The sequence below is a fragment of the Fusarium fujikuroi genome, chromosome FFUJ_chr07, assembly GCF_900079805.1.
Source record: "Fusarium fujikuroi IMI 58289 draft genome, chromosome FFUJ_chr07".
Taxonomy (NCBI): Eukaryota; Fungi; Ascomycota; class Sordariomycetes; order Hypocreales; family Nectriaceae; genus Fusarium; species Fusarium fujikuroi.
The window spans coordinates 2588070-2612883 of record NC_036628.1 but is presented as its reverse complement, the minus strand read 5'-3'; the positions used below and the strand labels follow the sequence as shown (position 1 = coordinate 2612883).

The 24814-nt window shown below is 48.7% G+C and overlaps 8 protein-coding genes; 6 read left to right on the top strand and 2 right to left on the bottom strand.

Moving 5' to 3' along the window:
* Positions 1-554: 554 nt before the first annotated feature.
* Positions 555-4233, top strand: FFUJ_08311 (related to Ras guanine-nucleotide exchange protein Cdc25p; the record flags this gene model as incomplete). XM_023581002.1 has 2 exons in its annotated part: positions 555-1094; positions 1144-4233. The coding sequence occupies 2 exons, from the start codon at positions 555-557 to the stop codon at positions 4231-4233; spliced, it is 3630 nt and encodes a 1209-aa protein (XP_023433678.1).
* Positions 4234-5376: 1143 nt separating this feature from the next.
* On the bottom strand, positions 5377-6993 carry FFUJ_08312 (uncharacterized protein; the record flags this gene model as incomplete). XM_023581001.1 has 3 exons in its annotated part: positions 5377-5630; positions 5685-6369; positions 6424-6993. 3 exons carry the CDS (start codon positions 6991-6993, stop codon positions 5377-5379), a joined length of 1509 nt encoding a protein of 502 aa, XP_023433677.1.
* A 2739-nt stretch (positions 6994-9732) lies between these two features.
* FFUJ_08313 (related to Fe/S cluster assembly protein ISA1) lies at positions 9733-10470 on the top strand (the record flags this gene model as incomplete). Its single annotated transcript, XM_023581000.1, has 1 exon — positions 9733-10470. The coding sequence occupies one exon, from the start codon at positions 9733-9735 to the stop codon at positions 10468-10470; it is 738 nt and encodes a 245-aa protein (XP_023433676.1).
* Positions 10471-11878: 1408 nt separating this feature from the next.
* On the top strand, positions 11879-12367 carry FFUJ_08314 (related to methylated-DNA--protein-cysteine methyltransferase; the record flags this gene model as incomplete). Its single annotated transcript, XM_023580999.1, has 1 exon — positions 11879-12367. One exon carries the CDS (start codon positions 11879-11881, stop codon positions 12365-12367), a length of 489 nt encoding a protein of 162 aa, XP_023433675.1.
* A 931-nt stretch (positions 12368-13298) lies between these two features.
* On the top strand, positions 13299-14885 carry FFUJ_08315 (probable beta-succinyl CoA synthetase precursor; the record flags this gene model as incomplete). XM_023580998.1 has 4 exons in its annotated part: positions 13299-13352; positions 13437-13532; positions 13639-14788; positions 14842-14885. The coding sequence occupies 4 exons, from the start codon at positions 13299-13301 to the stop codon at positions 14883-14885; spliced, it is 1344 nt and encodes a 447-aa protein (XP_023433674.1).
* A 4248-nt stretch (positions 14886-19133) lies between these two features.
* FFUJ_08316 (related to fructosamine-3-kinase) lies at positions 19134-20207 on the top strand (the record flags this gene model as incomplete). XM_023580997.1 has 3 exons in its annotated part: positions 19134-19323; positions 19378-20065; positions 20114-20207. 3 exons carry the CDS (start codon positions 19134-19136, stop codon positions 20205-20207), a joined length of 972 nt encoding a protein of 323 aa, XP_023433673.1.
* Positions 20208-20375: 168 nt separating this feature from the next.
* On the bottom strand, positions 20376-21100 carry FFUJ_08317 (related to VPS20 Vaculolar protein sorting (putative); the record flags this gene model as incomplete). XM_023580996.1 has 3 exons in its annotated part: positions 20376-20579; positions 20636-20999; positions 21063-21100. The coding sequence occupies 3 exons, from the start codon at positions 21098-21100 to the stop codon at positions 20376-20378; spliced, it is 606 nt and encodes a 201-aa protein (XP_023433672.1).
* Positions 21101-21845: 745 nt separating this feature from the next.
* Positions 21846-24116, top strand: FFUJ_08318 (related to nuclear VCP-like protein; the record flags this gene model as incomplete). The annotated part of the gene is made up of 1 exon (XM_023580995.1): positions 21846-24116. The coding sequence occupies one exon, from the start codon at positions 21846-21848 to the stop codon at positions 24114-24116; it is 2271 nt and encodes a 756-aa protein (XP_023433671.1).
* Between the last annotated feature and the right edge of the window lie 698 nt (positions 24117-24814).

Here is a 24814-nt window from a genome sequence, read left to right as displayed (position 1 = left end):
AAACGTCTTTTGCTAGGTACCTTGCGTGGCCTCTACAGCTACGCCTTGCAGAAGGTCCTCCCTGCGATCCTGAGCATTCCATTCCTCGACAAGTCCTCCATGGCCCCCTCCAACCCTCTCGACATCGCCTCCCTTCATTCCATCACATTTCCCACAAACAATCAATTGAATTCGCGACTTCTCGTCCCCAGGTGACTTGCTAACATTTCTCTTCTTTCCCAGCCAACCGAGTTCTCCCTCCTCGATTTCCTGCTGCTGTGGTACAGTCCTATCGAGTTTGATCCCGACATCATCACCACCACTTACACCATCGTCAATATCGAGTTTTCGTTACTTCAGCTTCATCATCAGCCTGCACTCTTCTCTTGGATATTCAGACACGACTGTTTGTTAGAGAGAAAGGGATAGAAGAGGACTGAGCAGTGCAGAACAGACCAGAACAGAAAGAGCCGGATCATTTCTTGGTTCGAGTGGTTGTATAAACCCACCGGCCGAACCGTTGATCCCCCGATGATCTAAACGGCGACATCGATTGTCAGCGGCAATCGCACGCAATGTTTAGCGACCAGCCTATGCGAGCCAGTCTCCAGGTGGCTCCCCTTACCATCGCCAAATCAAGAACTGAATCATCTGGAGATGCTTCATCGACCTTAGAAAACGACAACACCCTCTACTCACAATCACAAATGACACCCCCCGCTACACCAAATGGCTCGCAGGAGGATCTCTCACCTTCACCTCAGTACATCCCTCCCCAAGTCTTCCACAACTTCCTGCGAGCCTTCTATCCTTTCAACCCCAGTTATGTCATGTCCGATTCGAGTGTGACATTACCTCTGAACGAGGGTGATGTGATTCTCGTGCACTCTATTCACACCAATGGATGGGCTGACGGCACATTACTTATCTCGGGCGCCCGAGGATGGTTACCGACCAACTACTGCGAGGCTTACGAGCCTGATGATATGTGCAACCTTCTAAAAGCTCTCTTGAACTTTTGGGACCTGCTTCGAAGCACATCAGTCAATGATAAGGAGATCTTTGGCAACCAGGAGTTCATGAAGGGCATCATTGCTGGTGTTCGATTCCTATTGGTGAGTTATTCTTTGTTAACCTTGACAATCAACTTCTAACGGTACAAAGGAACGAACAAACTGTCTCAACCGAGAGTCGACCCATATTCAAAGGAACGATGCTCTGCGCAAGTGCCGCAAGTCTCTTCTCTCTGAACTATCGTCCTTAGTCAAGACAGCAAAGCGATTACAAGAGACCCAACGTCTCGAAATTGCTCCCGTTGAAGATGTGAATGACATCATCGACGAAATGATCCTCAAAGCCTTTAGAATCGTAACAAAGGGAGTTCGGTTTATGGATGTGCTCGAGGATGACCGAAGGGCACGTGCCCCTTCAGCTGTTACTGTTATGGATACAGTGCTTGAAGAATCATACGTGCCGCCAACACCACCCGCTGATCAGTCTTCCTTTGATGAACAAAGCCAACGCAGCACAAACATAAATGACACGGATTCCCAAGCTGCTGTCAGTGTCGCTGCCTCTGAATCGAGCGAGACAACTCAAACATCAACATCCATCTTCAACAAGCGATTGTCGTCACTCAGTGGACGTACTGGCCCGAGCTCCCACAGGTTGTCTCAGGGAAGCCTTTCGCAAGCCCAAGCTCACCGCTTGTCGGCCACTATTTCGCACCGAGTGTCTCTTGCTGGCCCATCGTCAGTGTCGAGAGCCCATCATCTAGTTACTGAGCGCCTGAACCGCAGCCACGACACCTTCCTGTCTCATCTGGGCTCCTTCATCGGTCGTCTGCATCTTCAATCACAATCGCGCCCCGAGCTCGCATCAGCGATCCGACAGTCTGCACTTTCAGGTGGAGAATTGCTTGCAGTAATTGACGGCGTCTATGACCACATCAACTCCAGCTCTGAGGCTCTTGCCCGAGCTCGATCCACCATGTTCGCCCGAATCCAAGATCTAGTCTTTTCTGCCCGCGATACCCTTGTCAGCGCTGCTTCTGAAGATGCCGATTTGATTATGCCCCATGACAACACAATGCTCCTCGCATCCGCTACGGGCTGTGTTAGGGCCGCTGGAGATTGCGTTGCCAAGGCAAAATCCGCTATCGAGCGCATTGGCGATTTTGAATTCGAGCTCGAGACTAGCAGCCTTGGAATTGATCTCAGCATTCTCGATATCGATACTGAGGAGCGAGCTAGGACCCCATCTGTTTCAGAGCACAATGACGCTGTCAGTGTTGCCGGCTCCAACCGAACATCCAACTCATCTAACGGACATACTCGTCGCCTCACTGTTGTCGCAATTGATAAGCCTCTTCCTGAGGTTCCCCAGGTGACCACACCTACTGATGAACAGACTGTTCACCCTTCACCCACCTCATCACGACGCTCATCAGTTGCCGATGACACCGTCTCCAGCGTTGCATCCTCCATCTCCTCTCTTCGAACTTCTCTCCCTCCCCTTCCCAAGCTTTCTACCACTCTCCTTGCCAGCGAGGAATACAGCCCTGTCGATAACAATGATAACGACTTCAACTCCTCTTCTCGGTTCGACAGTATGGTTGCTTCAAGCGCTGGCAGCAGTGCCACCTACCTCAGTCGTGACTCCGAGGTCAGCATTGTTTCACAATCTTCCACTCGAGCTACCACTCCTGAGCAGAATCTTGCCCCTCAGAAGCAGCCTTCGCTGTCGAATTTGAGCAACGGTGGAAGCTCGGAGGATGTTGATGTCGAGTCGAGACTCATGGAGAAGACATTTGCCCACGAGCTCATGTTCAACAAGGAGGGTCAAGTTACTGGCGGCTCTCTTCCCGCTCTTGTCGAGCGTCTCACAACCCACGAATCTACTCCTGATGCCATGTTTGTCTCTACCTTCTACCTCACTTTCCGCCTCTTCTGCACACCGATCCGACTGGCTGAAGCGCTTATTGAGCGATATGACTACGTTAACGACTCCCCTCATGTGGCTGGACCTGTCCGTTTGAGAGTATACAATGCTTTCAAGGGCTGGCTCGAGTCCCACTGGAGGGATGAAACCGATCGCGATGCTCTTGACCTGATCATGCCCTTTGCTGAACACAAGCTGGCGTCCTCTCTGCCTTCTGCTGGTCGACGTCTGTTTGAGCTTGCTCAGCGTGTCTCTGGCGAGGGTTCTCTGGTGCCTCGACTTGTCTCCTCAATGGGCAAGACCAACACCTCCCTTGCTCAATACGTGCCCGCTGACACTCCTTTGCCCATTCCTGCCATCACTAAGGGCCAGCTCAACCTTCTCTCTGCTTTCAAGATGGGCGTTGCCCAGCCGAGCATTCTTGACTTTGACCCTCTCGAGTTGGCTCGCCAATTGACCATCAAGCAAATGAATATATTCTCTTCTATCCTTCCTGAGGAGCTTCTTGCTTCACAGTGGATGAAGAATGGTGGCGTCGCCGCTCCCAATGTCAAGGCCATGTCCTCTTTGTCAACTGATCTTTCTAACCTCGTCGCTGAGACTATCCTCCAGCAGCAGGAGGTCAAGAAGCGTGCTCAGGTCATCAAGCAATGGATCAAGATTGCTCACCAGTGCCTTGAGCTCCACAACTATGACGGTCTTATGGCTATCATCTGCAGTCTCAACAGCAGCACTATCAGTCGCCTCCGAAAGACTTGGGATGCCATCTCCACCAAGCGCAAGGACATGCTCCAGAACCTTCAGGATCTGGTCGAGCCTTCTCAGAACAACAAGGTCTTGCGAACAAGACTCCACGACCATGTTCCTCCTTGCCTACCCTTCCTCGGCATGTACTTGACCGACTTGACCTTTGTCGACATTGGCAACCCTGCCACCAAGCAAATGTGCCTGGGTCCCGAGTCTGAGGAGGATGGCAATGGTGGCATCACTGTTGTCAACTTTGATAAGCACACTCGCACTGCCAAGATCATTGGAGAGCTCCAGCGATTCCAGATCCCTTACAGGCTTACCGAAGTACCTGATATGCAGGACTGGATGTCTTCTCAGATCAGCCATCTCCGCAGTGAGGAGGGCAATGTCCAAGTTACCTACTACCGCAAGAGTCTTCTCCTTGAGCCTCGCGAGACTGCCAGCCGACCTCCAGTTGACTCTTCGGCTGCCTCCATCGTTGGTGTCGGAGGTGGTCGCCCCGACCTCTTCAGCTGGATCTCCCGCGACCGAGGCACCTCAACACCGACTCCTGCCCAGATATAATATTTTGCTTATCGCATCAGATCCCTACCGGACTGAACAGCAATTTACCTTCACCATTATCAAACGCACATATTACCTCACACCAGTAACTACTTCATCTTTGATACCCCCCATTTTTGTTTGAACTTCTTTCAGCAGATGGGAAACATCGTCATGTTCCTTATGACCTCCATATCCCCATCAGCACAACGGCGTTATTTACATTTGGGTCTGATAATTTATGTTTTACGGTTTTCAACTCGGTTCCCATGGGTGGAACTTGTTCAAGGATCTTATCACGAAGCGCGAGCGCTGGGTCCTTTGGGGTTCGACACTCACATTGTGAGATGGTCGGCCTCCCTCCAAATTTCAGGGTACAGCTCATCCCGCATTCTTACATTCTACTTTCTCACATTCATTCTCTTCCTGGTTTTTGCATCCCTGTATTATCTCTTCAGGCGAAGATGGGGCAGGGCGGTGGAAAAAGGAAAAATAACCTCTGGGCACGGGTGCATTCGAAAACGGCTTGCGAACGATTCATGGGTGCCTGGGTTGTTTTATTTTTTTCCAATTCTTGGGTTTCTCTTTAATGTATTCTCAAACGCCGTCGGCGCGAAAACGAGTGTATCTGATTCTTACTGTATGAAAAAGAGACGGCAGCCTGTCGTATCATGTTTGTTATTCATCATTGCACTTCTGGGAAAGGAGTCTGGTGAAACAAGGACTGAACAGGCAGGACAGTTTATGGAAAAGAAAGACAAAATGGATGTTATTCTGCAATAGAATAGGAAGAACAAAAAGAAGAATTAGGATCTATCCTCCTTGAAACATGTTTCCCTCTGCAACTGTGATGTATGTGTCTGCTAAGTTGAAGTGACCTTACTGCGAGCCAACTGCATGGTCGTGACTTTGAGCATAATGGCAGAGTTACAATTGTATGTAAGAAGGCAAATGAAGAGAAAACCGCCGAGAGCATATGCATTTCCATAGATATACACGTAAATCTTTAACTCGCTTCATGCAATGTAACAAATCGTCAAGCAATAACCCAATCCATACGCAGCGTACCCATCCAGCTCCCCAATGCATACATACTGAACGCCGATATATCATTAAATTATTAAGTGTTCATATAAATAGTAGTCTTGTTTATATCTCTCTTATCTACGCCTCTGTGAGGGCGATCTTCTTATCTGTAGGTGCGACAATGACGTCCTCGATCTTCTCGTCGCTGAACTTAAGATCCTCTTCAACTGAAACGGAGTCCTGGATCTTCATGAAGATGACGGGGGCGGCAATGACGAGCGAAGCACCGAGGCAGGCCCATGTAGCGGCGAAGATGGTATCGAATGGCTTGCCGAGGCCGTCGAGACGCCAGAAGATGGCTGCACCGGCGGATTGGATACCCTTGTAGAAACCTGGTTTGATGAGTTAGGGCTCTGGCATGGACACAAGTGATGATTGGGACTTACCAGCAAAGTTGGCTGTCTTGCGGCCAGAGTTGGAGAGAGCACCCATGTACCAGTAGATGCAAGTCTGCCAAGCAGCATCGAAGAAGCCGTAGAAGAAGTAGAGAAACATGGGAGCAAGGAACTTGTGAGCACCGTCGTCCCAGTCAATCTTGTCATCCTCGTTGGCAGGGTTCATGGCGATCTCACGAGGTCGCTGATCCTTCTGCCAGGCATAGCCACCACCCCAGATAGCAAAGGTCAGAACAAAGAGGACGACCAGAGAGATCTTTGCACGGACACTGCGACGGACGCTAGAGGCATCGAGAGCGTATCCAACGATAAGGGCGCCAAAGATCTGAGCGAGCCAGTAGAGCAAGTTGTTGAGAGCGCGAGTGCGGACGTTGAACTGAGCGAGGTTCATGTTGACGTTTTGGTAAGTGTAGAAGATGTTTGAGGAGAAGAACATGGGGAAGAGGAGGACGACCCAGGGGGCGTGGGAGAGGGTTTCCCAGAGACCCTTGATCTCGGTGCTCCATGAAGGGTTCTTCATGACGATGACCTTGGTGTTGTCCTCGCGAACGATCTTGTCAGCGTCGCAGATCATGAGGGCGAGGATGGCACCGATGGCCATGAGAGCGATGAAAGCGGCGTATGTACCATCGGAGACGGGGCCAGCTTTCTTGTTGATGTTTTGAGCAAGGGGGATCTAGAATATGTCAGCGACTACAAAACTTCAAATCCAGGTCCAAGAGATACTCACAAGAGAACCGATGACAGCACCCATGTTGAAGATGACCCAGAACCAAGAGATGTATCGTCCCTTGCTCTGCTCAGGAGGATAAGACATCATGATAGATCCCTGAGCAGCCCACAAAAGTCCAGCGCAAAGACCCAAGAGAGCACCAGCGAAGACGACAAAGGGCATGTTCTGAGTATGCGAATAGCACAAGAACGAAGCAGCATATACACAATATCCCAGACCTCCAATGGACAGAGTCAGACGAAGTCCAAGCCTGTTTGCGAAAGTACCAGCGAAGAAACCAATGACAGCAAAGGTGCTGTAGAGAGCCGTGTTGGCGTGGTCCTGGGCTTCATTGGAGACTTGGCCGCCACCTCCGAGACCAGTCAGGGCGTTAAACATGCCGGGACATAAGAAGCAGACGATGGAGACCATGAGGAGTTGGACCTTGGGCGAGGCGTACCAGAGGTCAACGCCAGCGATACGGACGGTCTTGTACATCCATCCTTTGGGGCGGAAGCCTGGTGTATCTGAGTCGGCGGATTCTGAAGCCGCTTGGGCGATGGGGTTTTCCTTTTCGTGAGTAGACATGTTGTGTGTTGTGTGTTGATGTTGAGATGAGGGTCAATGCCCTGTACAAGACAATTGATATGCTTCTTTAGACAATTAAAGACCAGAAGATGAATGAATGAGATCCACGAAACCCAGATAAATCCCGGATGTAGCAGAATTAAAGTAGTCGCGAGAAAAGATGGAGAGATCCAGGCACGCGACGTACTCTATCGTGAGGGTCACCCCAAAAATAAACTAGACCCGACCCCTGCCCGTCCTTGATAGTTACAATTGGGGGACTGTGTGTATCACGAGAAGGCGAAGAGAGGAGAGAGAGAATGGATTGTCAAGGGTCTCGTCAAGTGGTGAGAGTGGATGAGATGGGATGGATTGGATGGAAGATGGGGAATGAATTGTGAGGGTGGTGCGGGTTAGTTACAGGGGGGTTAATGGGGAGATGCAACAATGGATGGAGGGTGTCGATCCGCTTACAGTGGGCGAGGTGGCGTAAGGTATTTTTCCATTATTATCGACGTATCGGCCGAGGCCGACGATGACAGTCAGTATCTTTAGATGTTGATTTATGAAGATATCGTCAGGTATTACATATAAACAATAGAGATATTGATATCAAGAGTTGAGGCTCTGCGAAAAGGTCAATTCCGTTACCCTTGATAGAGTGCTAGTTCACTGCTTTGAACCGCCAAGTCTTCAAACTCGTATCATCTCAACCACCACAGAAACTCCATTCAGAAATGTCACCTCGAACTCACTCCCAAAACGTCCACGGTGTTCCCCAGATTCACAAGATCAAAAGCCAAGGTCTCCATGGGGTAGCACTTCTCAAACATGAGAGGCTATCCAGCTCCAGTGGCGTACCCTAACGGTAACGTTCGTGGATGTCACAGATGCCCCATTGGTAACGTTCTACCAGACTTTAGCTTTGTGAGAACAATTGTGGATTCGATTGCCAGGCTGAGATGAGAGTGGCTGGCTTGGGCTGCTGAGGTCATAGATTGTGAATCATCTGCACGTTGAACTTGGTGATATCTTTCTTGGCGATAGTAACATTTACATTTCAATGTTGAATTCATGGTTACTTTTCTGATGCCGTTTCAAGACAAGCCGTTGAGCATTTTTAGTAGCCTCCAAACCCCAGATCAATTTAGCTGCCCTCTTAGGGTCTTCCAGGGGAAAGGCCCGACTGTGAAGCTCCGTGATTGGCTAAACAACACCGAATCTCCAGACTTCACAGCCCGTAACCAGTTGAATGGTTCGCCAATAACCAACCGTTTTGTGTCTCTTTAAGTCACAACGCCCAAGGTATACATAGAAATACCAATACGAAGATGCAACTCTCATTACGAAAATTGTCGTCTCGCCATCTTGTTTTTAGAAATATGTCACTGGCCCCGGCAATGCCTTGTTCTTCTCGTGACATCCGATACTCACTCGTCACGATAACCCCAAGCCTTAGCTATCTCCCCCAAGCTCTGACCAGAGGTCCAATTAATTTATATCCGCATGTAACGTTTCGCCCAGACTGCGGATACCACGATATCTCACGTCGAACGGTTCCACGGCCTGCCTGATTTGACACTCGTGGATTTAGACTACGTTTCACTTCAGCCGCATTTGTTGGGGTTGTTGTGTTCCTTCTGAGCAGGTAAACCGAGATAAAGCGATCCACTGATTGATTACCTGGTTACAGTGAGTTGGGTTTGGAGATACCGGAATGGAGTCTTGGTCTTGCTGCTTGCTGCATCGTGATAGCGATAGTTATGTAACTGATATGCATGTTACGTTGTTGAGATAAGCAACTGTCATTGATCTGGTTGCAACTCTGTTTAGCGAGCCTGCATATAACAATCGCTTCTGATGCATGGGTCATGATTGACGATCCGTGTCCTCGGTACCATGACTTGTTGCAGTTGACTGGTATCCACGGCACTTTGGTGTCGTTCTATTACATGGGTTTGTGTATAAATGTTCCCGTCCCCCGTTTTGTGTTCTTGTGTGGTATGGAAGGGGAGCTATTGGATAGGGTTGTTTTGATATGCAAGGTACTGCTTTGACAATCGCAGCTAAATAAAGTGTGCATGATGATTACAGCACAACAGATGCCGGTGCACAGCCTGTCGTGTTGGCAGTTGGCGACACCCATACCAGCTTATGAATCTGGTATAAGCAAAACCTCCAATAGAGCGCCGATTAATTAAGCCACAGTTTATGCCCATTCTCCGTAAGTCTAATCAGAAAACTACATACAAGGCTGTCCTACTCTGTACTATGTAAGAAATTTATTTTGGATTATTTGACTGGTTGTCCGAATTACAAACCTTGATGGCCATTCTTTGTCTTGGGGATCAGTATAAAAACTATTGCATTCCAGCTTCACGTAATACTACACATGAACTCTCTGGACAACACGTTCCAAACCGAGCCAACTTACATTACTCACTAATTGTTAAAGAAGTAGAAAGGCCATTATGATCTCTTTCCGATGCCATCGTTTGTCATGATTGCCATGCCTGTCATCGTCCTCCTTTGTTGAATCTGGCCATTAACATCACGTGAGCCTGACAAATTATCGCACCCTGATTCGCTCGGACAAGATCGGGGAGCCATTCTGACGTACCAGCGGTCTCCGGCAACAAACGCCTTTTAGCACCGAGGAGCCGGGCTTTGAAATCATAAGCCTCCACTATCCATCCACTAAACCTTTGCCTCTCTTGATACCAATCCTCAACCTCAACATCACCACCACATGCGCCCACAATGTTTGCCTCGAGATCGATAACGAGGATCGCCCTACGACGAGGATGCCCTCTGAGGCAATTCTCAACGTCGAGACCTCTCGCTGTGTCCTACCACTCATACACTCTCCCAACACATACCTCGACGCCTCCGAGAAACGACGACGTTCCTGAAACTTCAATAACACAACCTGATCCTCTTCCTAAAGTCCACGAGACACGACCTCCTCCTCAACAACCTCAGCATCCTCAACCACCTAAGCAACAAGAACCCGCGCCAACACACAATGCTACTCCCGCCACATCGGCATCAGCTCCGAAGCTCAGCGAAACAGAAGCTCAGAAGCCAAAGGCAGCTAGACCACGACCTAAGCTACGACCGCGCAAGGCCGCTATGAAATTGACACCCTCTGCGGTGGAGCAATTGCGAGAATTGCTGGATCAGCCGGAACCGAAGCTCATCAAGGTCGGAGTACGGAACCGAGGATGCAGTGGCTTGGCGTATCATCTTGAATACGTCGATAAGCCCGGTGCTTTTGACGAGACGGTTGAGCAAGATGGCGTTAAGGTCTTGATTGACAGCAAGGCGCTGTTTAGTATCATTGGGAGTGAGATGGATTATGTTGAGGACAAGCTTAACCAGCGGTTTGTGTTCAAGAATCCGAACATCAGTAAGTTGCCACAAGAGCCACAGACCGGCATAGTACTAACAGACTTCTCAGAGGAGGAATGCGGCTGCGGAGAGTCCTTCATGGTCTAGAATGGAGGCCACCGTTTGGTCATCGCATCAGTAAATACGAAAACGAAACATCACTCACGAGACGACGTCATTCATGCTTGAACGACAGGGATGTTTTCAAAACCATCCCGTCGTCTCAGCACAAGAGACACGAGAGTCCGGAAAGATCAAAGTTCAGCGAGAAACAGCATGCATAGAAGCATTTGCGAGTCGCGTCTTGTAAAAACCAAAAACAGGAGCCGTCGGGAGCAGGCATGGTAACCCCGTAACTAGGATCGGCATAATCATTGGCGTTGGGTTAGATTGGAGACATCACCTCCCTCTGTTTGAGAAAAACATCATACATACATACATACATATATACCACCATGCCGCTTTTTGGTACAGAAATGAGGAGACATGGAATAATGATATGGACACGATTAAGGGAAACTTTTGTAGATCGAAATGATGAACTTGTGAAAATGATATCATGGGTCACATACTGAATCCACTACTGTCACACTTCCCTTTGCCCTGCCCTCTGTTCTCGTGTTAAGCACTAGGGCAAGGACGCTCAGTACGGAAGACTTGCGATGTGTGAGACGACGTAGCTCGCGAAGCACCAGACTGTCAATACTGAGAAGAAGTTTGTCATATGATGCTAAATGAACCGGAGAGACTCAGCTGTTCTCAAGTGTATTAGATGCCCTGGTCCATCTGGGATACAGAGTAGAAGCCATTGACGAGATGAGACGGCAGACTGATTGTTTCTCTTGCTTACATCAATCATATCTTCGGATGAGGTCAAGATGGTCGGGTGTTCTAAGGCGCTGCACTCAAGATGTTGTCTTGTCCGGTTAACTGGGTTCTTGCAGTATCGAAAGATTCTTGGGTTAGAATCCCAATCTCGACAATTCCTTTTTCGATCCTCCGTGAATATGACTTCTTTTTGCTTTTATACGTGAAAAGATAGATATATAGATGTTGTTGTATAACTGATTAGCTCGGTATCCATGACTGTCCTTTACTATAAGCTGCGTATGGAGCTTGTGTAAGTCGAGAGACTACAAGCCACATCATGAAGGTCACTTTGCCTACGCTGATGAAGGGGATACTTCACCCCCGGAAGTATTTGCTATTATACATTCTCTGGCATATTATATAGACCTAAGCCATTCATTTGTACAGCATTTACCAGCATGGCTGCCTATTGATGTGGGTCACATGACTTCGCGATATGTGTTGCTTTAGATGTTGGCGTCGACCACGCCTTTTGACGTGACGCATCTTTAATGACCGTGATTTAAATCGTGACCCTTCCGTTTACTCTTTGAATTCATACCGACATTGCAAGCCATCACACAGCCAATACCCACAACTTGGAACTTACCCTTACATATAGTTCAACGCGCTTCACTCATTGTACCACTGCTGTTGAGACAAAGCTATGGCAGCCATCACTAAAAGCAAGCGATCTCTTGAAGAGCCCCAAGAAGATCGCAAAGTCAAAGTTACAAAGACCGAGAAACAATCATCAGCTACTGCACCAACCTCGCCCGCCGACTTCACCACAATCATGGCTTCTCAACTAGCTCTCATCGAAGCATCCAGCCGCACGCCGTTCGAGAAGAGGGTATGGACACTTCTCTGCCAGATCCCACGGGGGAGCTTCTCAACATACGGTATCATGGCTGCGCATTTAAAGTCGTCACCAAGAGCCGTAGGCAATGCGCTGCGACGGAATCCATTCGCACCAGAAGTACCATGCCACCGCGTTGTAGCTACTGGAGGTGCGCTGGGTGGGTTCAAGGGGAAGTGGCCTAAAGATGGTGAGGGAATCACTCTTGATGAGAAGAGGAAGCTTTTGAGAGGCGAAGGAGTGAGATGGGATGATAAGGGGAAGGTTATCGGGACACCGTTTAGCGGGTTTACATGAATTGGTCTCTGATGAGACATTAACTCTATTTCGTATACCTACAATAAAGAACATCATGAAGATGAAGACTTCCATTTGGCAGGTATCCTATCACTGGACGTCTTTCTCCATGTGGGGGAAATACGGTCAACAACAAGCCTATTGTAGCCGAAACCCGGAGACGTTTTGGTATCCAACGACAACGTTTTTTATTCGTGCTTCACCTTGGACTCACCCGAGACGGATTTGCATGACCGGTTTTCACAGCCCGGTAGTCTTGTGCCGCGCTGGAACAGGTTTGGCGGTTAGTAAAAGAGTGGAACCACCAGAGCCCTGAGACGGTAGATGATGGATCTTGGTCACCGAGATCCAATGCAATGCAAATGTGACGAGCCCGCGGGAACAGATGTTGGCTGTCATGTCATGTCATGTCGTGTCATTTGCTCGGAGAAGCGATATATTTTGTAGCATCACCGAGGACGTTGAGGTCGAGTCTATTGCAGAGTATAGATAGATAGATTCAGTTTTAGAGACAAGAAACGGGTAACAAAGGCACTATCATCATCAAACACGAAATGCACCACAATCAAACACAACAATTATTATATCATTATCAAATCGGTGAATGTCTTTTTCCGTACTAACTTAATACCTACTTGTCTCCCGTCTGTCTCCAAGTTAGCCCGACAAATCCCGTGCCCAAAAGAGTGGATCAAACCACAGAGCACAAGCCTAGGTTAGTGGTCGGTCTGAGGCTCCTGATTGATTGAGCGCCGTAGCTTCGTGGATTTGGTTTTCCTCGTCATCCGAAAACCTCTTTTTCTACCTACTGTTACCTCCTTGTGACGATCTAAATCGCTCCCTCCCTCTCTCTCCCCTTCTCTTTATCCCCCCAAAGTCCCCCTCTTTCTCGATCATATCCCCAATCTCCCCTCTTCCTTTATCCGTCACAATGTTCAAGCTCGGCCGTAGTCGTGCTGTGGCTTCGGCCCTCAGCGCCTCCAAGGTACGTCCCAGTTATCGCCCGCTAAACAAAAGCTTGGTGATGCGCTTGATATACACAAACAGTTGCTAACTTCAACGTTAATAGCTCCAGTTTGCTGCCCCTGCCGCTCGATTCCCCGGCGTTCAACAACGACGAGCTCTGAGCATTCACGAGTACCTCTCTGCCGACCTCCTCCGACAGGTAAGGTTTTATCTACTCAATATCCCCCCTTGACGATCGTCGATACTACGAACTGCAAACTACGGGACTCACCTCAAAAGAAACAACGGCTGCTAACCACCAACAGTACGGCATTGGTGTCCCCAAGGGCTCCGTCGCAAAGTCCGCCAAGGAGGCCAAGGAGATCGCTGAGAAGATTGGCAACGATGATATGGTTATCAAGGCCCAGGTCCTTGCCGGTGGCCGAGGAAAGGGCACCTTCGACAACGGCCTGAAGGGCGGTGTCCGTGTCATCTACTCTCCCCACGAGGCCGAGATGTTCGCCGAGCAGATGATCGGCCACAACCTCATCACCAAGCAGACGGGCGCTGGCGGCCGTCTCTGCAACGCTGTCTACATTTGCGAGCGCAAGTTTGCTCGCCGTGAGTTCTACCTCGCCATCCTCATGGACCGTCAGAACCAGTGCCCCGTCATTGTCTCCTCTTCCCAGGGTGGTATGGACATTGAGACCGTTGCCAAGGAGACCCCCGATGCCATCAACACCAACTACATCGACATCAACGTTGGTGTCACCGACGAGGTTGCCCGCGATATTGCCACTAAGCTTGGCTTCAGCGAGCAGTGCATCGAGGAGGCCAAGGACACCATTCAGAAGCTCTACAAGATCTTCACCGAGAAGGACTCTACCCAGATTGAGATCAACCCCCTCTCTGAGACCTCCGACCACAAGGTTCTCTGCATGGACGCCAAGTTCGGTTTCGACGACAACGCCGAGTTCCGACAGAAGGACGTCTTTGAGTGGCGCGACACCACCCAGGAGGACCCCGATGAGGTCCGCGCTGCTGAGTCCAACCTTAACTTCATCAAGCTTGACGGTGATATCGGCTGCCTTGTCAACGGTGCCGGTCTTGCCATGGCCACCATGGATATCATCAAGCTGAACGGAGGTCAGCCCGCTAACTTCCTCGACGTTGGTGGTGGTGCCACTCCCGCTGCTATCCGAGAGGCTTTCGAGCTCATCACCAGCGATGCTAAGGTCACCGCTATCTTTGTCAACATTTTCGGTGGTATCGTCCGATGTGACGCCATCGCCACTGGTCTCATCAAGACCGTTGAGAGCATGAACCTCCGAATCCCCATCATTGCTCGTCTCCAGGGCACCAACGTTGAGCAGGCTCACCAGCTCATCAACGACTCTGGTCTTAAGATCTTCTCCATCGATGACCTACAAACCGCCGCCGAGAAGGCTGTCCAGCTGTCCAAGGTCGTCAAGATGGGTAAGTTGCCTTGACCCCTATAGTGCCTGTTCTGATTGCTAACACTCGAATAGCCCGTGACATCGATGTTGGTGTCGAGTTCACCCTCGGTATCTAAACAGCTCCACTTGAAAATGCTGTTAGATGAGCAGTGGTGAAGGATATGATATAATAACAAGATGTGAGACTTGAGCTCCAGGAGGCTGCGGTTCCAACCAAAACCGAGAGTAGATGAAACAAACACTCATGAAAAAGAGTGGGAGACATGGGTGGATATTCCTGTTTTTTTTTAATTTAGCATGCATCGGTCGGTCTTTGGAGAGCTCGCTGCTCGTAAAGACACATGGTTTCGATGCTCTCGAATGTGTCCGATTGGTTCGATAGAAGGACGGATGATTCAAAGGATGGACGGGCGATATGGTCTCCAACAAGATGATTTTTCGCGTATCCACGCCCTGCAACTGTTGTGTCCCTGATGCTGTGATTTGTGATTTGGCTTGGCGTGTGAGATCAAGGTTGACGAGTCGTCATATCTCGTGAGATGACGAGTAGATACTGAGACTCTCAAGACTCATAATTGCACTCCCTTCGACTCCAGGCATGATAGAAGATGATTGTTCCACGCATCCAACTTTGGCTTGATTGGAGTCTACATGGTATTGTGACGGGTTCTTGAGTGGTGAGAATAGCTGAGGGGTCGGAAGAGTCATTCTCAACAAAGTCAAGTCTGTCTATTGAGTGAACGGAACAAGTCACAGATGGGCTGTTAGACTAATTATGTATAAGAAGACAATTCGATGTTTCGGTCCAGACTCGGCTAATAAGCCTCTCGGATGTAAGGGTCCATCCAATTTCATGCATCGTCTCAGAGCCTCATTCTTAGCTCATAATGGGATGATTTCAACTTGTTGACAAAATGCATTATTAATGGATTAAATTTAGACGATAGATAGTATGTCGAGTATTGAGAGGGCCTGTTCAAGTGAAAGAAACAAGAAGGAAGAAGAACATTCGGGAATAACTCTAGTTCAGATCATCGACGTGTAGTTGAAGACCAACCATCATGGGCAAGGCTTGGCGATCTCTCGCCTCGCCGCACACCATCACAACCTAAAGTCAGCCTCAACTTTCCACGACTCCTTGTCCATATCATGACTTTTCTCTTTTCTCACCTCTCATCTCCACAGCATTTATCACATCATATGTGTATGATAACCCCCCTTGAGCACAAATATCCATGACTCACGAAATGAAATCTCTGAACAAGATTTTCCCAGCTTATCCTCGGTTATTCCCCTTGCCAAAGACCCACGTCTCAATGATGAAAATCTCCTGACGTAGATAAGACATCGGATCGAGCCGCAAAGGGGCAACAGCTTCTAACCAATGGGTTCTTGTTCCGTTGAGGTTCGAGGCGGGAATTGCGTCGGTTTCATTTCCAGATCCACTGCGGAAGAGCCGCATGCAAGCAAGTTTTATGAAGGCGAGAGGAGGTGTGAGGTAGGATTTGCGAATGCCGACCCAAGACCGACGCGGGAAGAGAATCTGAGATGGAATCTGTAGATGACGGTGGATCTCGTGATGTTGGGGATTATAGAGATGAGGCTGATGGTGAGCTATGATGGAACATAGGGTGATTTGGAGAAAGGGGAGATTCGAGAAGGGTTAATTGTGTTTACTTGCAGTTGTTTTTATAAGTGAGGTTAAAGGCGTCTAAGTCAACCGTTACTGGTTATAGGTCGGTTTAGTATCTATCAGCTTGTGACAACAACATACCTATTACCATTAGACCATAGTAGTTGTTACAAACAGTAATATAAACTCTACAGCCAATTACCTCTATGCTATACCTTTGCAGTCCCGTCTCGCAGTGAGCTCACTCAATCATCCGTCAACCTCACGTGCCAACGCCTCCAAACCACTTCCTCCTCAACACGCAACACCCAAACTTCACAAGCCGTTAAACTCAATGTAACTGCACGTCGAAATAAGGCCACAACTTTAACCAGTTGCCGCGCTTATCCCCCGTCTAGCACGTGTCCCCCTTTCCCCAGGCCGACGATTGGGGGGAAAACGCGGGGAAATGGAGATTTATTCCTCGTGAGGGGAAACAAAAAACCGCGCCATAATCCATCCCATGTAAGAAAGGGTCTTGGCTCTGGGGATATTCGATCAAGAGAGAGATTCGCAGGAGGAGACATAAAACGTCTAAGAAAACGTGGTAAAAAGTGAAGGCATCGCGATTTGATATGTAGATTTGCGAACCCACTCTTTTCCCGGACGTCTCTCGGTATCCGGCTGAGAAGAGGAGGCTGCCCCATTTGTTGCCGTGCATGGGTCAGGGATGGCCTTGGTCTAGTCTTGGGCTTGGATGGCTTCGAGATTTTTGATGGATGAGAAAGAATACTTTTGCAAAGGAGAAGCTCGGGTTGGTTTGTTGGTCCCACATGCTATAGAAGTGAAGAAACATAAATACCCAAGACATCCTCTTCATTCTTTCGTGGAACTGTAGTTATTCTTGTCTTCTTTGATCTTAGCAAGCGGCTTACACACAACTAACTTCACGTTACACTTGAGTTATCCTTCAGTCCAACGAGTCTTACATCTATCTTACTACCTTACTCAACACTACTTCAACGACAACAACTATATTTACCTCACTCATACTCAAGATGCCTTCTTCAGTCAAGAGTTGGTTTGCTCGTCACTGTGCACCTCCTCCACCAATGACCAACAACCCTCTATGCCCATGCACAACCTGCTTCAACGGTGGTTCACACTCCAACAACTCAGCATCATTCTCCATGTCCTCCTCATCACAATCATCAACCGTTGACTCAGACAATGCATCACTCAGCAGCGGTACAACATACGCTGCATCCTCATACATTGAGACCCCCACCAAGCAATAAGACCGAACACACACACACACACCCCGGTCTGACGAATTACTATCGGAACGAACAGCGAGTTTTATCTTATGGAGTTCTTGATCTATACCATTACTTGCGATTGGCGTTTGCTCGGAAACAACAAGGGATGTCATTGTCACATCAGAAACATGACGGGAATTTGATTGGGCTTGGATTTGACGGGGCTGATGTGGGCTCATCCGATGGGTGGAGTGCTGATTCGGATCGGCTCCGAGGCGGAGTTTACGTATTATTATGTTAGATAAGGTACCTGCCTGATACTACCGAATAGAGTACAGAAGATGGTCTTTCATTACGGTATCATCGGAATGTGAAAGTATCATCAGGGTCGGACCCGACCATCCCCTGTTCTCTTCATGAAAGCGACCATATGATATGAGTAAAACAGCTAGGATCTGTTTGACCAGGAGCCGCAAAACAACTACTTTGTCACTGAAAATATTGGCCAAGAGTAGGGTGGTCTGGAAGATCCTGCAGGTACTCTACAGATCTAGGGTCTTCTGGCACCCACAAAAGAAAAGCATGGAATTGGGCTGCAAATGCCATAGTATTCTAGATTCTCGCCCATTCACTCGTGACATGGTAAGCCTAGCACATTTCTGGCTCAACATGAGACATGAGATAATCTCTGACTTGGTTACCTCACTGCTTAAATTATTGTTTATGGGTTCATCGGGGGCAGCTCTTTTGTTGTCTATGTATGTAAAGTGTCACTGTCACCTACTGTTATCACTCATCTGATGACTACATCAAAGAAACTCGCTTCGCACTTCTACCCTGGCCCACGCATGTTTGAATATAGTTCCTTACAGTAAGAGAGACGGCTTCTTCTCTGGAAGACTATCCGGAGGACGGCCCGGCATGCAAAAGACCGGCGCCGTGAATTACAGTTAGTTCCCGACCGGCCCCACCCACTTCGGGTCAAAAAGCTCCGGCCTTGGAGATGTGAAAATGAACCTCCGATTAAGCTTCAAACAGCAGTGGCCCCCGAGAGCGATGCTACTAAATTTAATTGAGTGCTGCACTCTTGAGCTCAAGATGGTCCTTTGCTTGCTCTGATAACAAACTTGGACTGATCGTAGCCTTGAAGGCGCCCCGATGACGTGAACAGCCTAGTTACAAAGGCACACGGCTTGGATACTCACTAAACAACGTCTACGGTCACATCTTGCTATGATGAAATGATAACATCATATCTATCCCTCTATATCTAAATAATTTCAGAAAAATAAGCAGGATAAGTCACTACGTTGCAATGCTCCAAGCTTCCGTGCATATTTTCGCATTACTAACACCAAAGCTTTGACGTCACCTCATCATCCCACTCCATCTTCCCATCTTCATATCAGCCAAGTCGAGTTTGGAAAACATCGCAAACAACTCGCGTACCTAAATATTGCCACACTTGTATAATCCCGAAACCTCTGCATATTATGCCACATACAAAAGTCGACCCCGCCATCGTTGAGGCCCTGGGGCTGGACCCCGCCAACTCGGCTATCAACTCTCATGGTGGATCGGGCTTTGCTTCTACTTTCAAGATAACGTCTGAGAAGGACGGAAAGCCTTTGAATTACTTTGTCAAGACTGGAACAGGGAATGAAGCTGAGGTTATGTTCAGGGGTCAGTATAAGTTTTATACGCAACTGTCTGATATCATGATCTAACAGAACTCAGGTGAACATGCCTCCCTTAACGCCATAGCAGACTCAGTTCCCAACTTCTGTCCAAGATCTCATGCCCATGGAGCCCTCACAGGCCGCCCAGGTCAATACTTCCTCGCTACTGACTTTCTCGATCTGGGGTCATCAGCACCTGGTGGTTCAGGCAAGACTCTAGCTTCAAAGGTTGCGCAGCTACACACAACACCAGCTCCCATCCCGGAAGGCTACGACAAACCCATGTTTGGATTCCCAGTACCTACATGCTGCGGTGCTACAGAGCAAGATAACTCATGGCGAGAGTCGTGGGCCGACTTCTACGCTAATAACCGTCTGAGACACATCGCGCGTCAGGCAGTTCGCAACAATGGTGCTGATCCAGAACTCGAAGAAGTTGTTGAGACAGTTGCTAGCAAGGTAGTTCCACGGCTCATTGGGGATGGTGTTGTAAAGAACATCAAGCCTGTCGTTATCCATGGCGATTTATGGAGCGGGAATCATTCCAAAGGGCAAATCGCAGGCCAAGGCGGATGCGAAAAAGTTGTCTACGATCCCTCAGCTGTATATGGCCACTCTGAGTTTGAGCTCGGTATCATGAACATGTTTGGAGGCTTCACCAATCACTTCTGGAAAGAGTACCACGACCTGGTGCCAAAGGCAGAGCCAGTAACTGAGTGGCCAGACAGAGTGAAGCTATACGAACTGTAAGACCACCCCTTCCCTCAAACTCCACAGTACTAATATCGTCTCAGATACCACCACCTCAACCACTATGCCATGTTCGGCGGTGGCTATCGAGGAGGCGCCATGTCCATCATGAGAAAACTCATCAGCAAGTACACATAGCAGATAGAAGTTCAAGATACTGTATTTCATGATTCAAATGCAGAAATGCCTCAACGCCTCGTGTTGCCCGCTGTATACACCCAAGTCTAAGTTTAGTAGAACGTCTCGAAATGTAAAATGCTCTGTCCAAAATGGCTTGAACCCAAAAATGTCTCGCTCGCTCCTCGTCTATGCTGCCAGCATTGCTGGTTGCTTCGCTCTCTCGGCTTGTGCCTCGACTTCTTGATTCTTCTGTACTTCTGGTAGATTCGCCACGGGTACGGAGGGTAACTTGGCTGGGCCTGTGAGTTCGGCTTCGAGGGCTTCCAGTTCGTCTTCCACCTCTTGCTCGTCTTGGTTCGAGATACGACCTCCGAGCATATCGCTAACTTCCTAGAAGAGTATAAGTATACTGCAGCCGGTGCTACAAGAGTATAGAGGCAACATACCTGCTGATATGCAATAGCCTCTGCCGTCTCGCCCATCAACTTCTCCACATTCTCAATACCGCCCATCTCAGCATGAATCTCTTTCAGAACCTTTGTACCCTGCTGTAACCCAAATACCACATCCTTCTGTATAAGCGCAAACTCAACATCGTTCGTCAATTTCTCCAGCTGAGCTAATTGCGCATCTGTCTTGGCTAGTAGTGACTCTTGATACTTCTTGCGCCGTAGGGCTAGCAGAGCGCGCTTCTTGTCACCCTTGGCCAGCATCTGTTTTGCGATATCGGTCTCTTTATCCGTGAGGACTGTTATGCGCCGTTGGTATTGGTGAAGTCTATCGCGCTGGTTCTTCATGTCCAGGATGGCCCTGAAGATTATTAGTATTGAAGGCGGTCACGAGCGCAATCGCGGGGGGGTGGGAGGGACGGACTTGTCCTGGGCTGTGACTTTACTTGCGTTTCCGCCCATGATGAGAATCGTGAGGATGGTTTTGGTGGCGTATGAGCTTATCGAGAGATTATCAGGAGAAGCTGTGTTGGCTGTTCAAGTCGAGGCAGGGAGTGTGAGGTTTCTGATTTCGCTTCAATGATAGCGAGCGATTGTCACGAGGGAGACCATCGTCATCGGCGCCGATACTGGGGTCCAGGGTCTTATCGATAAGCCAGACCCCTCTAAGTTGACATAAAACCTTGAGCAGATTCTGAATAGTAATTATTGACCTGACGTTTCCATATAGTAAAGATTATAAAACTTCGGTAAAGCTTTGAGTAAAGGATAAGAGATTTATAGCAAGTTTCCTAAGTTTAGATCTGAACGATATACCTTATCTGTAAATCAAATAGTAGGACCACTTCAACTGTACAATAGGTATCTGGTCACACACATTATAAGGCCAGTACCTAACTAAGATATACCTAAACTCCATATAAGGCATAACACAACACCGAGGAAGAACGCCGAGAATCATGATACGACTAAACGAGTCGAATTGATATATAAGCATTAAATTATATTTCTTCCGTAAGTGGTGGGTAAGTCAGTTTCAATTTCAATCTTAAAGAACCATATTTGTCTCTGAAGCACTGGCTGTTCTTTTTATTTTGTCACCATCCCAGCACTTAACTTTTTTTCCCCGTTCAGTCTTCGGAAATCTTGAACCTCCCATCAATATCAAGGCCCGATCGTCGGTGACGCGACATAGTCCTTAGTGATAATGACTCTAGGAGCCAAAAGGTCTCGCCTCAACCTGAGGCAGGGCCTCGATCGCGATGTATACATGGTTATGAAGAAGCTCGAAGATGCGAACGACGGCAAGCCCTTCAAGACCACAACAGCCGTCTATGACGCTATCAAGAGGTCAAATTCCAGCCTCAGCCGACAAAAGAAGCGCCCCTTGGAAGATTCAATCGATCGTGTACTTCAATTCCGCAAAGAAGAGCTAGGCGACTCAAGCGACTCTGAAGCTGAACTCGAAGAACCACCCAAGCCCGACGACGACCGTTTTCTTCTCAACAGACAAATGACGAAGCACTGGCATCAGAACACGTCAACCGCTACGGCTGCAGAAACGGCGAATCCACCTACCGGTGAAGCACCTCGCGCGATCAAGAAGCGACGAGTGCAGGAAGATGGCGAAGAGCGGGCGAAGGATGGAGCAATAACGCCTAAGGGTGCCATGACGGATACAGATGCTGCGCCTACGGAAAAGCAAGACAAAGCACCTCTGAAGAAAACGCAAAAAACGAGCCGCCACAAGGTCGAACATCCTTCTAGCTCGATACACATCGGAGGCGTGACCGAAATCTACACAGAGCTCTGCAAACAAACACATCACGTTTTGAAATGGCCAGAACAGTTCGCTCTCAGCCGCTGGCGAAAGGTCCCAGGAATCCTGCTCTCAGGCCCGCCTGGAATTGGCAAAAAGACGCTCATTAGATTCCTTGCTTCGAAAATCGACGTCCCGATTGTGTCTCTGACAGGCTGTTTCGAAGAACCAGAGCGCCTGGAAAGAAGCTTGAACGATGCAATTGAGGAAGCCATGAAAATAGCCCCATGCATCATCCTCATCGAGCAGCTCGACTGGTACATGCCCAAACCTGAAGGTAGCAGCCATAGTGAAGGCCATCGCCGCAATGTTATACAGTTCATGAGACAGATGCAGCGCATAGCAACTGAGCAAGACAAGGACAGACACATTTTAGCCATGGCGACAACATCGCGAATCACAGATGTCGACCCAACAGTCCTCAAAACTGGCCTTTTCGAACGTACGCTCCAGATGCGGATCCCAGATCTTGGGGCCCGTCAGGATATCCTCAAGCTCGTTACCAGGGACAAGGACCTGTCAGAGAGTGTCGACTTCGCAGAGCTGGCCAAGATTACACATGGTTTCGTCGGCGCTGACATTATTAACGTCGCGACACTCGCACAGCAAATTGCATCTGAACGCCTTTTGGACGTTGCCCAATATAACAAACACCTTGAATATCCATCTCCATTGTCATCTGACTTGCCCGATCTGATGGAACTTGCGGACGAACAACTTCCTACTCTCTTTCCTGAGCCTCAGAATACACCCCTGACCCAAGAAGATTTCAAAAAAGCCATCAAAAGTTTCACCCCCTCCCTACGAAAAGAAGGCTTCACTGTCATCCCCAACGTCTCCTGGGAGCAGGTCGGTGCTCTCCAGGCTGCCCGCGACCAGCTCAATATGTCAATCATCGGACCAATCAAAGACCCCGAGCTCTACCGGCGTGCTGGTCTTGCTCGTCCAGCTGGCTGCCTTCTTTGGGGACCTCCCGGTTGTGGTAAAACCCTCGTCGCCCAAGCCGTCGCCAACGAAGCACAGGCAAGCTTCATCCTTATCAACGGGCCGGAACTTCTCAATAAGTATGTCGGTGAATCAGAGCGCGCAGTGCGTGAGCTATTCAACCGGGCGCGCTCATCAACTCCGTGTATTCTCTTTTTCGATGAAATGGATTCTCTTGTGCCGAAGCGTGACAACGCTTCCACAGAGGCAGGCACTCGCGTTGTCAATGCTCTTCTCACCGAGCTCGATGGTGTTCAAGATCGCACAGGTGTATATGTTATCGGCACAACCAATAGACCAGATATGATCGACCCGGCCATGCTTCGACCCGGCCGTCTCAATGTGCGCCTTTTCATCGACCTACCTACCCCTGACGAGAGGGTCGATATCCTCCGAGCCATCTATCGCACAAATCACCCCGACGCAACAGCCGAGGAATTTGACCGCCTCGAGCCTGTTGCTCGAGATCCCCGTTGCACTGACTTTAGCGGTGCTGATCTAGGTGGGCTGCATGTGAAGGCTGCCGAAAGTGCCCTTCGACGATGCCTTCAAGGGGCCAAACCAGAAGCTGAGATCGATGGGGTGGATTGGGAGCATGCTCTTTCCACCACCTATAGAAGTGTGCAGAATCCTGAGACTTACCGAAAACTTGAGGTGAAGTTAGGGAAATCTTAGATAATTTTTATGATGATACTAGAGCATGTTCCTTCGTTTAGATAATGTCATCTAAATTTACGACTTCGTTTGTTCTTAGAGTTATAAATATAGTCTGAAGAGATCCTAAAGCCACAATCTTTTCAAGAAACTCGTCGCAACACTGAATCTGGCTTTCTCTTTTCTCTCACCATGTCTCATCACGTCACACCGAACCCCAACCGAAGTCAGCCACGGTGGCTCAAAATTTCTCCAAACCTGTCATTGAAACCTCATTTTCATGTCAGGGGTAAAGAAAAAGCAAAATCTACAAAAAAAAAAAAAAATCAGAGACAAGCACACCGCCCGCCGATCGCCGCAGGTCCCGCATACGCCGCCGGAGCAACGGAGGCGCACGGAAATAGCTCGGCAATCACAAAGTCATGATGAAAAAAAAACCTGAAGTGGGATCGAAAAATGATAGAAACATGCTCATGAAAAAGAACCGGTTTGCGCGGATGACCCTCTTTACGGGGCGCTCGGGTATCGGGGGACTGGACATGTAATCGGAATCGACGGCATTGAGATTGGTTCGTGGCATCGTATCATGGTAAAAATGACGTTCACAATTGATTCCAAGTGCATAATTAAGAGGCATGAATGAAGTGAACAGATCTGAGAGTAGAACAAATAGTTTAATATCTCTATCGTAACAAAATCGGGCTATGATGCGGACACGT